Raw genomic sequence first — 17,723 nt, 5'->3', positions numbered from 1 at the left:
TGTCGAAACGTTGTACATTTGCGGTTGTATTAAAGTTTTTCTTCATTACCCATTCAAGCCGTCTCCAGCCATTATTGTATTGCTTTTTTGCTGTGAAGTCAGCTCTTGTGCCAAGTTTATATTATCTGGCAGAATGAAAATTAAGAAACAAATAATTTCAATTCCTTCTTGACCATTTTATTGATGAATCTGTTTACTGGGTACTTTAAATAGATTTTTTATTTCACATGGCTCAGGCCACATTATCAAAGTAGTCTTTATAGGCTCAGTTTATGGAGAGAGAACTATTGAGAACCACATGTTAACACTATTTAGACCTTTCTATATTATCCAGACTTGGCTGTGATATTTTTCAAAAGTATTTAGTATTTGAGGTTTTATTTACTTAATTATCAAGCAGTTCAATCGTTCAACAACATCCATGTCACAACTTCTTAAGAAAAAATATATTTAAAGTACTAAAACACATCATTAAACAAAACGGTACCTTCAGTATTAAGGCAGTTTATGAAATGTATCATTACTTTTAGTAAATGTTATCTTATTCTAAATTATTTAAAGCTCCTGAACATTCACATAAACATACAGCTGCCACCAAAATAAATTATAGTACCATATAATTTGTATACCTTTAGTACCATCTAGAAATAAACACAAAAAATAGTTCATAAGTCATATGTCCACAACTTTGTTTCTTCTACACCTGGACCAACCTCTTTGTTCAGCAAAATATATATGTATATATGTTTTCAATTTCTATTATTTCTCTGCTACTTAGTTCACATTTCAACTCCACCTGATTTATCAGTTTAACATTATTCCAGTATATAACACAAGATGTGCTTGCCACGTTCTGCTTTGACTGACTCATTTACTTTATATTTTTCTACTGCATTTTTATGTTCCTTGATCCTAAATTTCACATTTCTGCACATGTGATCAATGTAAGCTCAACTACAGACACAAGGAATTTTATCAATCCCACACTTATCAACTTATTCTACTTTATTTTTTAACTTAAATTAAATTACAATGCAAAGAGAATGTTACACTATAATCTGTATATTTTTTAACTATGTTACCTACTTTTGTTGACAGCCTTTGAACATATAGCAAGCAAACACTCATGTTATCAACTATATCCTTTTCTTTTAACTTTGTATATAATTTATAATTTATTGCTATGTCACGATCATCAGTGCAGATTTTTAAAGCTAGATAGTTCTTGTGGCCATGGACAACATGATCTGTTGTGTGGTGGAATGGCCACAGAAAATGTTTTTCTATAAACCTACATTGAGAGAAACCCATTATTCCATTTAACTGTTGTCTAGGATATTCAACTGATCTTTATTTTCAAATCTCCACTGTAAATCAAATAGTAGGACTAATTGAGATGAAAGGTTATTCAAACTGCATTAACATGTCAATGTCATTCTGCCACACCAAAAATGTGTCATATACATACCTTAACCATGCTACAGGTCTTACCTCAGAAGTATTACACATATTCATTTTGAATTTAAACATAAACAGCTTGCATAAAAGGGGGAACCCATTGCTAAGCCTTTAATCTGTTTAAAGAATTTATTTCCTACTTTGACACACACTCATGGGTCACAATCAAGATTTCACTCACTTCTAACAGAAAAGATTTATTGATTTCTAATAATCTATTTTCAAGACAGCCAAATGCTTCTTCAACTGGAAAACTGATAAACAATGACACAGTGACAAACGAGGCTAATTTATCAGTTGTTTCCAAATTTATCCCTGCAATTTTGTGAACAACATCAGATGAATATTTTAGTGTGCTTATGAGAGTTAATTAAAAACAAACATTTTTGACAAATTTTGCCAAAAACTGGAATGATGAACTCCTATTATCTGTAACTGGATAAATCAAAGTGCCCATTTTATGGATATCAGGTAGTTCAAAATATCTGGGTAAAATCTATCTTGAGGATATGAAATCCTTTTTTTCTTTCAGTGTCAAAGTAGCAAAGTTTTCAACCTATTATGAACCAAAGTAGGTGGGTCCTTTTTTACTTGTTTATAACAATCATCCCCTAACAATTCTTTATTTTTGTTCTCATAAGCTTTTATTCAAAATTACAACATGTGCTCATTGAGGTGGCAAGGACTACAATGCTCACTGTGATAATTGTAGTGCTTCCCACCCCTCTTACTATAGATCTTGCCCTAAGTGGGTGGAGGAGAAAGAAGTACAGCATTTAAAGACTATTAACAACATTTCTTACCCTGAGGTTTGGAAGCTATTGTTCCCTACTCCATCTTGGACATATCCCACTGCAGTACACTCTACTACACTCTACTGGGAGTGCAGACGGACTTTTCCTGCCTCCATCTGAGTTTTTCATGCCATGTGAGGTGTCTTCTGCCCTCCATGGACAACAAAATTGACCAGTCTATGCCTACTCCAATCTCTGTCCCCACTATTCCTTCCAGTGACTGGCTGGGTCCACTTCCTCGAGCACCAGCCTCTGGTGTTCACTTGGGTTCTTCTTTGGCCCATAGATGCAGAATGATCATTCGATCACATCCTTAGTCGTTGGATTCCCAGTCTGATGACAGAGATCTGCCCGGTCGATCAAGGTCAGAATCCATGGAGATCGATTGACCTTCTTCTAGTAAAGAAAAATGGTGTGGTCATAAACCGAAGGGTTCTCCACCCTGTTCTCCTCCACCTACATAAAAATGGCTACTTTGATACAGTGGAACTGTCGAGGTTTTCATTCTAATCTTGATGATATTAAGGCCTTGATCGACTTCTATCATCCCGTATGTCTCTCCTTACAGGAAACATTTCTGAAACCTGCCAATATAGTTACCTTTCAGCAGTTTTCTTTGTACCGGAATGACAGGTTGTGTAATGGATGAGTGCATGGAGGGTTGAAAATGCTAGTTGACCACCATGTGCCCTCCTTTTCTGTGTCCCTCAATACACCCTTGGAGGGCATAGCCATCCATGTTTCCTTGGGTTGTACCATCAATGTTTGTTCTCTCTAACTGTTTCCTGGGAGATTTATGATCAATTGGACCTTGATGCTCTCATTGACCAGTTGCCATCTCCCTTTTTAATTCTGGGAGACTTTAATGGACACAACCTCCTCTGAGGTGGTGCTGATATTGATGGGAGGGGTCGTTCTGTAGAGCATATGCTCTCAGGTCACAACCTTTCTCTCTTCAATACTGGATCTTAGTCAGTCTTTTACTGCTATTGATCTCTCGATCTGCTCCGCTTCACTTTTCTTCCATTTTTCATTGATGGTTGACAGTGACCCATGTGGCAGTGATCATTTTCCTATAGTTTTGAGAGAGGTGGCCATGGTCGATGCCACCCGACCTGGTGGAAATTGGACCAGGCTGACTGGCCCTCTTTCACCTCTCTCTCCAAACTTGATCCTGCCATTGTCTGTCTGCCATCAACAGACGACTGTGTGGTTGCAGTGACTAACTGTATTGTCCAGGCAGCTGCTCACTTTATTCCTAAGACCTCAACACGTTTTCCATGGTATACTGTTTCATGGTGGAATCCTGCCTGCCAGGAGGCACAGAAGGCTCAAAAACAGGCCTGGGATATCTTCCAATGGTATCCTTCTCTTTCTAGCTGCATTGTTTATCAGCGGGCTCATGCTCAAGCTCGGCAGGTTCAACATCAAAGCCAAAAGGAGTCTTGGATTAAGTTCACTACTAGCATCTCTTCTACCACCAGTTCCAAAACCGCATGAGCAAAATTCGGAAAGTCACTAGGAGTTATGCTTCCCATCCCCTTTCCATCTTGCTCTCCAATAGCCAGGAAGTTGCTGATGTCCAGAGCATTGCTGATGCTCTTGGCCACAGCTTTTCTCGTGCATCTAGCACTTCTGTTTCTTCCCATGCCTTCTTGGCCATCAAGTCTCGGGCAGAGCAATTACCTCTTTCCTTTCAGGCCGATCGTCACTATGACTATAATCGCCCCTTTACACTGGTGGAACTCAAACTTGCTTTTCATCAGTCTGGTAGTACATTGGTTGGACCTGATGATGTTCATTATGAGATGCTGTGCCATCTCTCTCCTGCCTCTCTTGCTATTCTTCTGGATATCTTTAACCGGATCTGGCAGGAGCATATTTTTCCTGATGCTTGGTGCCAAGCTATTGTCCTCTCTCTAAACCTGGGAAGGATCCCAAGATTCCTTCTAATTATGATCCCATCACTTTGACTAGTTGTCTCTGTTAAGTTTTAGAGAGGATGATTAATACTCGTCTCGTTTGGTTCCTCGAATCAAACATGCTACTCTCACCTACCCAGTGTGGGTTCCATTGACAGCACTCCACCATGGACCATCTGAATCGACTTGAAACATCAATCAGGGAAGCCTTCCTCAAGAGAGAACACCTTGTTTCTGTGTTTTTTTATCTCGAGAAGGCTTATGACACGACATGGAGGTACGACATTTTGCAGGACCTCCACTCCTATGGGTTGCGTGGCCATTTACTCATTTTTATTCCGAACTTTTTACTGAATAGATGATTCCAAGTCTGTGTGGGTTGAACTCTTTCCTGTTCCTTTCCACAGGAACTTGGAGTCCCTAAGGGCTGTGTCTTAAGTGTCATACTTCTTAGTGTTAAAATTAATGCTATCACTACTCACCTTCCTCCAACTGTTGCAAATGGGCTCTATATCGACGACTTCCACATCTCTTGTCAGTTGTCGAACATGAGGTTTATTGAGTGGCAGCTTCAGACTGCCCTCAATCACTTGTTGACATGGGCCACTGCAAACAGTTTTACATTTTCTTTTTCCAAAACCGTTTGCATGCATTTTTGCTGCCACTGGGGTCTCCACCCCTATCCTGAGCTCTGTCTCACCAATATTGTTATTTGTGTGGTTCCTAAGGCAAAGTTCTTGGGGTTTATCTTTGACCATAAGCTTACCTTCATTCCACACATCAAGCAGCTACCTGTCAAGTGTGCAAGGGCTCTGAACATCCTCCATGTCCTCTCTTCCATCTCTTGGGGAGTGGATTGATGTTCTATGCTCAGGATCTAGCATGCCCTGATTCTATAAACTCGACTATGAGTCTTTGGTCTATGGTTCTGCCAGGACCTCAGCCTTGAAGATGCTGGACCCCATTCACCATCTGGGGCTTTGGGCTCTGAACCAGGGCTTTTCGCACTCATCCAGTCCAGAGTTTGTACATTGAGTCCCATGAACCTCCTCTTCACCTCCGTCATTTGCAACTTTCTCTACAATATGTACCAAGCTTCGATCCTTATCATGGCATCTCACCTGGGATTGTGTCTTTCTTCCTTGGTGGGCCATGCTCTTTCAGAACAGACAGTCTGCAATTCCTCCCTTTGGCCTTCGTATCCAGGCACAATTGGCTCAGTTGGGTTTGGCATTGGATGACATTGCTGTACTCAATGATCAGCCCATTCCCCCATGGCTTATTACCATCCCTGCCTGTGACCTTTCCTTTAGTCATCTGAGGAAGGTGGATACTCCCGATTGGAAGTACAGACTTCTTTTTGCATGGATGATTTGAAATTGGACGACTCTGTAGGCTCTGCCATGGTTTGCTGTGGCTCGGTAGTTGCTCGCAGGATCCCCTCTACAGTTTCTGTGTTCACTGCCGAGTTGTATGCTATTTCTCTTTCCCTGGATTATGTCGAAGCTATACAATACTGTGATTGTACTATTTACACTGATTCTCTTTAGCTCTCTACTGGCCCTGGAATCGCTTTATGTTAGTTTTCACCCTGTTCTCGTCGATATTCAACAATGACTGGCCCATTTTTCTCTATCTTCTGTTTCCATCTAGTTTTTCTGGATACCTGGCCACATCAGTATTCATGGGAACAAGCTTGCTGACATCGCAGCTAAGTCCGTCTGCTCTGGTGCCGTCTGTCACATACATGGACTATGGTCCTGTCTTCAAGGTACAGCTTTGTGCCAGTTGGCAGTTGACTTGGGGTGAGCAATGCCATAACAAGCTTTTTCAGATCAAACCCCCTGTTGCTCTCTGACCGTCTTTCTTCCGTAAGGATTGGAAGAAGAAAGTTATCCTGGCAAGACGATGCACTGGTCACAGTTTTTTAACTCATTGTTTTCTTTTATCTGGTATTAACCCACCGACGAGTAGCCTTTTTGACACACAAGTCACAATAGCCCACATTTTACTGTTGTGCTGTCGTTACGACTGTGAGTGGCGGCACTATTTTCGACACGTGTTTTGTCAGGGTTTACCCTTGACATTGGACAGTGTCATTGGTGATGGTGACACTGTCCAACTTGATTGTATTTTTAATTTTTTAAGAACAATTGGCCTTTTCAATTGTATATAGACCTTTTATCCAAATTTTGGACATATTTTGGTTTTAACTCACTTTACATTTTACTACAATTTACTTTTACTGTTTTTACCAGTTGTTTGGCACAGATAGTCTAGTTGCTTTGCAACATAAAACACCAAACAACTAACCAACATACAGCTAAATGAAAATGTTAAAGCAATTTTTTATTAATGAAAAATACAATTCATTACTGACACTGGGCTAATTAAATTTGTTTTTTTAAATTGACATCTACTATCTTCTTACTGCTTATTTATCAGCCTCAAAGTAGGCTTTCAGATATACCAAACCTATTTCAACAGAAATGTTTTACTTTCAGTTGTGCATCTTAATCTACCTGAAAAAATGTAATGCATTTTGGAAACAAAAATTTGTATCAGCAAACCTCTTACTACGATGATACTCATGATACTAATCAACATTTACTTTAAAGTTTATTTAAGTACAAGTTCCATGCAGCAACTATAATTAAAGCATGTGCAACATACCATTGGTTTTGTCAGATACTTCTTATATAGTGTTATCTACCTGGAGATCTTAAATATATGAAATAGACAGTGCTTATAATCATCATGGTGATATTTTGAAGGCTTATAATGTAACATTTAACATTACAAATAAATCTACAATCTTACATTTTACTATAGTCATTTTACTTCAGCTTATCCTGAAGAAGTACAAACTTTTATTTAATGTTACAACTAAAGCAAGTTCTATATATCCTTCAAATTGACAGTAAAAAACTCAAGCCACAAACAGAGTACTTAGAGTGTCTTGAAGGACTCCAGGGTGTCCCTTAATGTCACAAAAATTTTTTTTAATCCTACCTTCCTTCTCCATCTCGACAATTCGGACATGTACAGGCTACTCGGCGTATCCTGCGTGGGTACTCTGGAGTGTTGCTACCATCAGTGGAGGTAGAAGTTGAAGAAGTGGAGACTTGTTGTGCTTGTGTTGTGGACGGTTGAGGCTGAGTAGCAGAGCTTACAGGAGCTGCTGCTACTACTTGCCACTTGGTGGGATCACTAGGATCAGGCTGAAGTTGTTGAGCTACACCAAAAGGCAGAAATAGAAATATTATATATTATTTCTGTGCTTAAAAATATTGTGATTATTCTATGGTTATTTATTAAAAACACTCTAAATTCTTTTTAGTTTGTATATTTTGAAGATACAGAATACTACAGTTCAAGCCCTACATTATTTTTGAACAACTGTCACTGTAAAAACATAGATAAGAAAAGAATCTTATTCTAACCTTAATCCAGACAGAGCACAAAAGTTATTTCTAAGTTTTTGTTGTTACGATTAGTATTTATTTGTTTGTTTTTAAGTGCAAAGCTAAAAAATGGGCTATCTGTGCCATGCCAACTTCATATATCAAAACCCAATTTTTAGTATTATAAGTTCTCAGATTTACCACTGAGCCACTGAAGGGTATATGATTAAAATAATTGCTATAGTGACAGCATAAATTGACTTCAATGAGTTGTTTTCTGTATGATGACTAAGGTGTTTGAGCAAAACATGGTGATGGTAAGAAATGAAAAAAAAAAGTAAACCAATTATAATACATGTTAATCTGTATTTTAACCAAAATATTTAGTTTAAAAAATTCGAGATAGTTGGCTATATCAGTATGGGCATCCACGGAAAATGAGAAACATAATTCTTTCTTTATTCATTCAGCATATGTATACAAGTTTTTTAATTCACTTTACAATTTCACACAACTTTGCCCTCCCTCTCCCGATAAATTTCTGTGGATGCCCATGTATACCAGTTGTTACACTCAACAATTACACATCTGAATCTGTGTTTAAAATTAACTACAACACACCTACATTAATTACTACAACCAACTATTATACATTTGAGTTTGCTTTAACTTCTAATCATTACACGACTACTTCCAAATACATTCAATAATTTATTTACCAACATCCATTTGTACATCCAAATATCTTGCACATACATTTGTTGCCTAGTATACTTGAACATGCTCTGATCAAAATTAAGATTAATTTAAATCTCTTGTCAAATGCTATTATATCTAATCATTTTATTCCAACCATTTCTCACCTAGATCTATAATTATATCCAACTATTATACATCTCTGTTCTTTGTTTCAAATTCAGGCTAACCATTATACATCTCTTTTTACATTCAACTATATACCTGTATATGCTGTTAAATCTAACAAACAATCTTATATTCATGACTTTGTTAAACCATAATACACAGAGATTTTTGTCACCTACATTTGTTACATCTAACCGCTATACAACTAAATATTTTGTTTACATTTGTTATTAACTACCTGTGTATCACTTTCTAGTTACTAAGTGACAATTACACAAGTTACATCCACTAACTTACCAATAACTTGAGTTCCTCCAATTGTTTGTAATGCATGCATTGGACTCATTGGACCAGTCATTTGAGACTGTCCACCCGTCTGGGCATGTGGGGTAGCAATGACACTTCCATTAGGAGAGATGCTCAGGTACTGACCTTGTTGCCCTTGAAGCTGAACATTCTGGATCCCACCCATTGCTGGGATTCCCTGAACCTAAAAAAAAAAGATGGAATGAGGCTTGCATAAAAATAATATAATATGTAATTCTGCAAACAAATGTCATTAGAAAATAAATAAACCTGATAAAAGATTCAAGTTTATTCTTATTGAGAAATTTCTAAAGTGTTCCAAGATTTTTAAAAACAACTGATGATATACCTTTAATACAAATAAAAAATATTATGACTCAGCTATTATTATAATGGTACAGGACAAAGAACTTGCAAAATTAAAAACATCAACTAAAATTTTTAATATCCTTTTTTAATACAATATTTTCTTCAAGGCTATAAATTATTGTTTTTTTGTTACCACAGAACTATTTAAAAACGTTTTTGTCCAGAAAATTATCATAAAATTATACAATTGGAAGCTCAATTTGTAATCAGTCTTCCTGTATAATACTTTGTTTACTTTTTACAATTAATAGGCAGTGTTTTTTTTTAGGGATGCATAGAGTTAGTTCTTTTTCTGGGAGAGGTTAGAAAAAATTACCACTTTCATGTCAATAGGAGTCATAATGCAAAGAATTTAAAATAGACATAAAATTTTGGAAACTCTACTAATACTGATCCTCGCTTAACTATATAAACATTAGTTTAAAGTCACAAGTTATGTTCTCTATTCTAAACAGCTGTTTCACTCCATTTATAACTACTAACAAAACACTCATCATATGATACAAGCTCATCCTAATTCAGTGAAAAAATATTTTTTTATCTGGCTTTTTAATTGTTATCCAACACAATACTGATCCTCACTTAACTGTATAAACATTAGTTTAAAATCACAAGTTATGTTCTCTATTCTTAAAAGCTGTTTCATTCCATTTATAATTACTTACATATGTGTTTCAAAACACTCCTCGCATTATACAAGCTTATCCTAATTCAGTGAAAAAATTTTTTCATCTGGCTTTTTAATTGTTATTCAATACAGTCCATTGTGATGAAAATTTACAGAAAATGATATATGACATATTTCATATGCAGCTTGATCAGTTTTTTTTTCCAGTTAAAAATGTAAAACACAAAATAATAAAGATATAAAGCAAAAATCACTCAAATCAATGGGTTTAAAAATTACTTTGTTATAGGTAAAGAATGCCTGCTGATATATAACACACAATGATTAAACAATTAAGAAAACTTCAGTATATACTCACTGTACAAATAAATATATTTATAAATATAGGAGTTATGATTTACAGATCTGAACTAAAGCTAACTAAGTTGCATTACTGTAATGTATTTTTTGATAAAATACAATTAAAAACTATCATATATAAACAATGTCAATACAAAACAAAATATTAAATATATGACAATAAACAGTCCTCGATCTTGCTTTTGAAGGCACTTGAAAATAGTTATTAGTTTTCTTTATTTTACTAGCAAATTAAGGACTGCTACTAGCAACAACATTCTTCTTCTTCTTTAAAATAAATTGTAACTGTGTCATAATTAATTATTTTATATATTAAATGTCAATAAATATGTATATATCCTAATATCAAACTTATTTTAATTACATGTTAAGTGTTTTTATTTTAACTGTTTCACAAATGTTAAATGATGCTCAATTTAAACAGAAACTGGTGTATCTAGGCCATGAGTGTTTTGACTGACAGTATACAGTACCCTACTGCTGATGGCCATTCTATTAAGTATTAAGGCTTAAATGTTGAAAACTGGCAAACCATTAAAAGCCAAAAGAACTGACATAGTATTGGGCATAGTATTTCTAAATATGATGCAGAAAAAAAACAACATGGCATTGGCAAGTAAATTAATCTTGTTATTGACAATTGTAGTAGCATTCTATACTCAGAATCTTGCAATATAAATTATTGATATGCATGTATCATGATTGTATTGATACTTGAGAATAAGAATTTGCAAATGTTCATTCCGAATTGTGTATTAACAATTTTTTTTATTTGCCTTCTAAGTTTTATCTGCTAAACTGTAACACTAACCAACAATTTGCTAGTTTGCTAGCATTAATATCAAGCCCTGACTAATTCAGTTTTTAATCTTAATTCTTTAATAACAATTACTGTAATTCATGGTAGAGAATCTTATCTTAGGCAGCAATCAAAGTTGACACTATAAGAAGTTTCGTATTACAAGTAAAAGAAATACATTCATGATCAGTTTCTCCATTACAAGTCTAGTGTAATGTGACATTTAGCAACACATGATCCTTTATTGGTTTCTGTGTCTCTAAGTAATTAGCTAACAAGCTACAAGAGAGATCTTTCTTTAAAAGAAAAGATTCATACCATTTAGGGTAACATAAAAATATTTAAAATGATTAACTTAACCTTTTACCAACTTTTTATTGGACATGAATAACAGCAAATACTTTTACTCAAAAAATTGCACATCCTCATTAACAATGTTGATATTTTCTTTCTACATTTTTATTTTGTGTAAGTTCTGCTTAATGAACCAGTAAAGTGCAAATTAAAAGGAAAAATGCATATCAAATAAGCATTAATTAGAAAAAAGAATAAACAATGAATTCTTGCACTGAAAATAAAAAAGATTAAATAAAAAAGAACAGTAATGTTCAAATATTGGCTAAAATTAGTATTAAAATTATCAATATAGCTAAAACATTTTTTCAATTCATTTTTTAAAGCAAAATTCCATCAGAAATTTAGCATAACCTTATTTTATGCAACTTAAGTGAATGAAGTCACTATTGAACTAGTCCAATACAAAAAATATCAAACTAATAAAATTGTCTCATATCTTATATGAATAAGTTTGGAGATCAGGAAACAGCAACATGATATTTGGATATAAATAAAGGACAATAAAATTAGGAGTTGTATAATTTCTAGTAATCTAACTTGTTTCTGTAACTTGTATGGTTACAACAATGTTGTTATTTTAGCTACTGTAGAGGTAAAATTAAAATTTAAGCTGGAGAAAAGGCTAAGTCTCCTATAATGTAGAATAGTAATTGAATTTCTTTATCTATCTAAATTAATAACAAGAAATTACCCAACTAGATGCTGTTAGTAACAATATGCCAAGTGATAATACAAGCTAATACACAGCACATGATTTTCTATCTTCCAATGTCAAGGCCCCCCCCCCAGTAGCACAGCGATATGTCTGCGGACTTACAATGCTAGAATCTGGGTTATGATACCCATGGTGGGCAGAGCACAGATAGCCCATTGTGTAGCTTTGTGCTTAATTACAAACAAACAATCCAATGCCAAGATTCTAGTTTATTCATATATGAATATTTCTAATACATAATAAAATGAAGCCATTTTTTAATGATAAATAAGACAAGAAGAATATCAACAAAAAAGTAAAAAACGTGTTACACAGTGTAGAAAACCATCCAGACTTAAGAATGCGCATTACAAGTCATGTGAAGAATATATAAAAAAAGGAGAGAGAGAGAGACCGAAATATATTTTATGCAGTTTTTAAAAGTTGCAAAGCAGACTAGAGGATTAAAATACAGAGTTTAAAACAAGAAAAACCACTGCAAGATATCCAATTTCAACATAGAAGACTTAGGGTTATTCCTTATACATGCAGGTAGGGGCACCATGATCACAGCAGAGAATAACAAGCGGCTTATTACTACGTACAGTAAACCTTTGATTCGATATTTTAAATCATGCCACTCATTTCATACTAAAATGTGGTATTATCCTTGGATAACATAAAAGCATAGAAATAACTTGGAACAGAAATAACAGTAAAACACTGCTACAAATTATCTTAAGAAACTCCTCCTTTGTAATGGTTAACCTTACAATTATATTTCTAAGAGTCTTACAATAATTTGTTTAAAAAACATAAGAAAAAACAATTTAGAATCTGATAATGCTACCTCTAACAAACTGCTTCTGCAAAATTTAATTTATATTTCAAATTAAGATTTATTATGTAGATGCATGTATATATACCCTATATAGTGACATATATAAAGGTATATGTATATACTTAAGTTTGATTTTAATTTTCAGTTTAACACTCACTTCTGTTTCTCTTGTTTAAACAATTAAGACATTTTCACATTATTATTATTATGAAATGTAATTTGATATGTTGTGAAATTTTGACTGTTAAGCAATCCTATGTATTGTTGTTATGTGTTCTTTTCAATTATGATTGATAATTCAAAACTTAATTTCTAATTTTGTCTACAATGCTGTAACCCTTGAGAAAGGCATATCCAAAATGTTGGATTTTATAATAAAAATCATCCATTTCTGGAGTTTGATTAGTTGTTATTTGATTAAACCAAATACATGTGTGCTAATTCTAAAAATCAATGGTTTAGTGCTGGAGCCCTCCCAAAATTTGTCATATGTGTGACATCACAATTAAAGATTTAATATTCAAAACCTAATTTCCATTTTTGGGAGTCCATTTTAAATTAAAATATATGCATCACTAATTTCTTGAGACTACTTACATTAGTAATAAATTGAATAAAAAAATAACTGGGTACCACATAAAAAATCACTAACATCTAAAAAAATTTTCAAAATGCATATTTTATTAATTTACTACATTTCTAACTGCACTACAATATTATGAACTTTGACTTTTATAATGCTTTGCACACCTCCTGTTTTGCCAACATGAATAACTAAAAGAAAAAAAAGTGTATTTCATTGAATATTATGTAAACAATAATTTTTTTGAAAATATGTAAATCTTAAACACATGGCTTATCTGTAACATATATTTTTTATGTGTTTTAGTACCATTTCTGTTTTGACACCTGTTCTTTAGCTGGAGCAGTTGTTCAATGCCTGACACCGGATCCTGAGAGAGACTGACAGAGTACATGTTGGATGATCTGAGAGAGCTCTATCAATGGGCTCAGGATCACAAACACCAAGAGTGTTCTGTAACACTGAGAGTTTGTCAACGAAAGATGTTTAATTTTGAAGGTAAACTTAATAACTGATATATATACATATGTTTAGTTTTGGAAGTGTCAGGTGCTGGAGCAATATAGATTTGTGTCAGGTGCTGGAGCTTTTCTCTGGCAGCATTAGACCCCTGCCCATATTCAATGTGTATGTGTGTGTGTGTGCATAAAAACATGATTTTTAAAAAGGGCTTATATAAATCCTTTGAACATCATGTAGAAAAATATAGTAGTTACAAAATTTAAGATTCGTGTTTGAACTAGCCTTTATAATACAAAATTTAACAGACTGATATCCATGTTTAAAGAGAACACTCACTTATGTATTGGCCAAACACAATTACTATTTTGCAAATCTATATTTCATCTACAAAATAATGTACCATATAATATATCATTAAAGGAAAACAAGGGATCTTTTGATCTGTCTAAGCCGTCGGGCCTATCCACTAAATTAAACTAGACACCATAAAGCTCAAAGCCAGCCCTTATCATTCAAATATTTATCAAGCTTTCTCTTCAATTTCCTTAAATTAACTGCATCTACCACATCTCAAATCAACCTGTTGCAAAGGCCAATCACCCTGTCAGAAAAAATACTTATGGGGCTTTGGGTCCTTTTTAACTCAACATATAGTAACCTAAATTAATTTAGGTGTGTGAATAATATTATTATTTGATATTATACAGTGAACATCTGTTGAATGATTATTTTACAAACTTCTTTTCTTTACACAATAGGAAAAATAGAAAATATAATCTGTGATGTAGAGGCCTAATGCATTCTTTGATTTGTCGCACCTTCTGCTGTGGACTGCAGATTTGCCTATTCAGCATAGTTTGGATTAGCAAACCAAATAAATAGAGTTAAGCCTCGAAAAACAATTATATTTTCTATTTTACCTTTGATGAAAAGAGTAGAAATCTTTAAAATAATCATTAAACAGTTGGTCCACTGTATAATATTGAATAATAAATGAGGTGCAATGCCATAATATTATTCACACATCTAAATTAATTTAGACAAGTTGAGTTAAAAGGGACCCAAAAACCCTGTCAGTATTATGTGCATATAATCATTATAAGAGACCTAACCATATTGCTTTGTTTTGCTGACCCAAGCTGTGCTGATGAGCCTTGAATAAACAGAACTGCAGTCCACAGAAGAGGGTGTGGCAAATCAAAGAATGTCACAATTATATTTTCTATTTTACCTTTCGTGAAAATGAAATCTATAGAATAATCATTAAAAAGATGACTCCTACCCTGCCAAAATTTATACTTGTGTCCCCTAGTATTACCAATTTCCCCCACTAAATTAAAAAAAGATGATGCATCAACACTATCAATTCCCATAACAATCTTAAGCACTTTAATCAGGTCCCCTCTAACTCTTCTTATTTTTCAAGAAAAAACAAGTTCAGAGATCTTAACCCAGTGATGTGCACAGGAGAAGTGGCTGGGTGGGCTCAAGCCTTTGTCTTCCTCCTCTTATGCCCCAAAAGTGCCCCTTTTCTAAATCATAAATATTGATCACACTACTAAAAGACACACCTTGCTTGTTGAGAGTTAGAAGTTAACATTTTCTAACACTGAAAATGTACTTTCTCCCTCTCATCCACAGCTATCTCAACCTTGATTTGCTATTTAAGCATTGCTAAATTTTACAACAGCACACCAGTCTTTTATACCCCTTCATTTTTGTGCCATTGCAATATGTGCTGATCATGTGACTACCATCCACCAATCATACTGTGCCACCTATTCTAGCACAGCTAGTTCCTTCTTCCATTCCAGCACAGTCCTAACTTTCAAGAATTAGCATATACAAATCAGAAACACTGGCAAATCATTGGGCAGGAAGCAGGTGAGAAGTAGTAAGTACCTATCGGAAATACATTTTCAGTGTTAGAAAATGTTAACTTCCAAATGGTACTATCTCCTCTCATCCCAAGCTAAAATCCCACATTAAAAAGGTGTAGGGGCTGATGAAGGCTCAACAGTAGTCAAACAAGCAGAGAACAATCGCTGTGAAAGAACAGGTGTGTCGTAATTAGAAAAGGAGGCACACCTGTGGAGTATAGCACTACTTCTTGAACAGGTATGCTCTTCACCAAGTAACAAACACAGTAAGACATATAGGGTGGAACATAACAGTCAGGCACCATGTCACGTAATACAGATTCTGCCCGTGGACAACAGATAGTACCTAAGTCATCCACATATGGAACAAGAATGATCACATGACACAGTGATATTTAGAATTTAGGAAGGTGCCTGATAATCAGATATCAGTATACATGGCTATGGCTAAAGGACTGTGAAACGTATATGAATAGCCCAAGTGTAGCCTGCCCGGGCAAAAAACATCCAGGAGAAGCACCTTGGATTCAAAATATTATGTCATTGTATAATCAACATGTATAATGACGATAGCCCTCTTCTCACTGAGTGGGTACATATGATCTATGAATTTTGATTTAGTATATTGTACAAACCCTATTCCTGAGGAAACTTCCATGGTCCACCATTCCAGTGACTGGGAACCAGAAGTGACAAGGTCTCTTGTGCTCCACTAGAAGAAAAAAGGAGGGGAATACATGACTAGATGAGGCACAGTCCCGAGGAGATCTGGGAAGTGGATAGAGGGGGAGTGAATTGGAAGACAGAAACCCTCGGATAGAACTCATGGAACTGTCTGGAAGTGTAGCCAAAAAGACACATAACTAAACATATTTAGAGAAAGTACTGATTAATAACAAAGTAACAAAACTTAGAAATACGTGGAGTCTACAAAGTACATAAAAATAACAAACCTACAAAACTATGAAATTCAACCTAAAATGTAAAACCACTAAAGGAATTTAGAAGATAAACGACCCTGAAATATCAATATCAGATAATTCCACCCAACGAATCTATAAGACAAAGGACAAAAAATTAAAACCTACCATGAAAAACATGAAAATAAAAAAAGCACTTGGTGGACAATAACAAAGTTTGACTGAGATCTAATCTCCAATTAGATGTGACTAGAAGTAAAGAAAAAGGAACTTACAAACTAAATAACAGTAATAGTGAAAAGAAGTCAAAATTTACACAAAAACAAAGGAATATTCAAACTCCAAAAACAAGTTTAAACTAAAGTAACTGAGATGGTAAAAGAAGAACAATAAAAATCTAACTTACTCAACACTGAGCAGAGAAGATATGAATGACCTAAATTATTGAGTGCAGAATGTAGATCCATCCATACAAACTCATATAAACTTACAGAAAATGGGTATACCTATGGGGAGTGAGAAATACACACTGAAAAACTTACCACTGAGCTCCTGGGAAAAAGAATAATATCTAACCCAGCAGATTATGTGGTGTCATAGTAACAGGTGGAAGGTGCCATAGAAAGAAAATTTCCACACAATTACATCCCTCTTCACAAAAAATGTAACGTGAAAGGAAAAATCATCATCCGAACATAAGACACAAACTCCCTGTAAACTAAAGCATGTGCTTCCCCAGCAGACAATGTTGACCCTAAGAATTGAGGGCTATTGTCACAACCATATGAACAAAGTAGATTTTGGAAAACAGAAACATTTCTAAAACAAACAAGTAGAAACAATGGAAATCAAACACAAGAAGTGAAAACTGATATGAATATGTGATCAAGCACAATCCAAATTTTGTTGTTGCATGAAAGATGAGTTAAAACACACGTCTATACACTAGAATGCCAATCAAGTGAAGATCGTGCTGGAATAGTAGAAGGAGCTACCTGCACTACTATAGGTGTTGCAGTATGATTTGTGTAGGGTAGTCAAATCATCAACACATGTTGCTGCATTGGCACAAAAATGAAGGG

At 34.6% G+C, this 17,723-nt stretch overlaps 1 protein-coding gene across 3 annotated transcripts in view; it reads right to left on the bottom strand.

The window, feature by feature from the left end:
* The window catches only part of LOC106458052 (transcription factor Sp4-like), a 47,945-nt gene that overhangs the window by 19,388 nt on the left and 10,834 nt on the right, over positions 1-17,723 (bottom strand). For all 3 annotated transcript variants that reach the window (XM_022384180.1, XM_022384179.1, XM_022384181.1), the window contains exons 4-5: positions 8,740-8,932; positions 7,187-7,409 (exon numbers count right to left, since the gene is read on the bottom strand). In XM_022384180.1, coding sequence (XP_022239888.1) covers positions 7,187-7,409; positions 8,740-8,932 — 416 coding nt within the window. The remainder of the gene's footprint in view (positions 1-7,186; positions 7,410-8,739; positions 8,933-17,723) is intronic.

Source organism: Limulus polyphemus, unplaced genomic scaffold (assembly GCF_000517525.1).
Source record: "Limulus polyphemus unplaced genomic scaffold, Limulus_polyphemus-2.1.2 Scaffold409, whole genome shotgun sequence".
NCBI lineage: Eukaryota > Metazoa > Arthropoda > Merostomata > Xiphosura > Limulidae > Limulus > Limulus polyphemus.
This window is presented reverse-complemented; position numbering and strand designations above follow the sequence as displayed.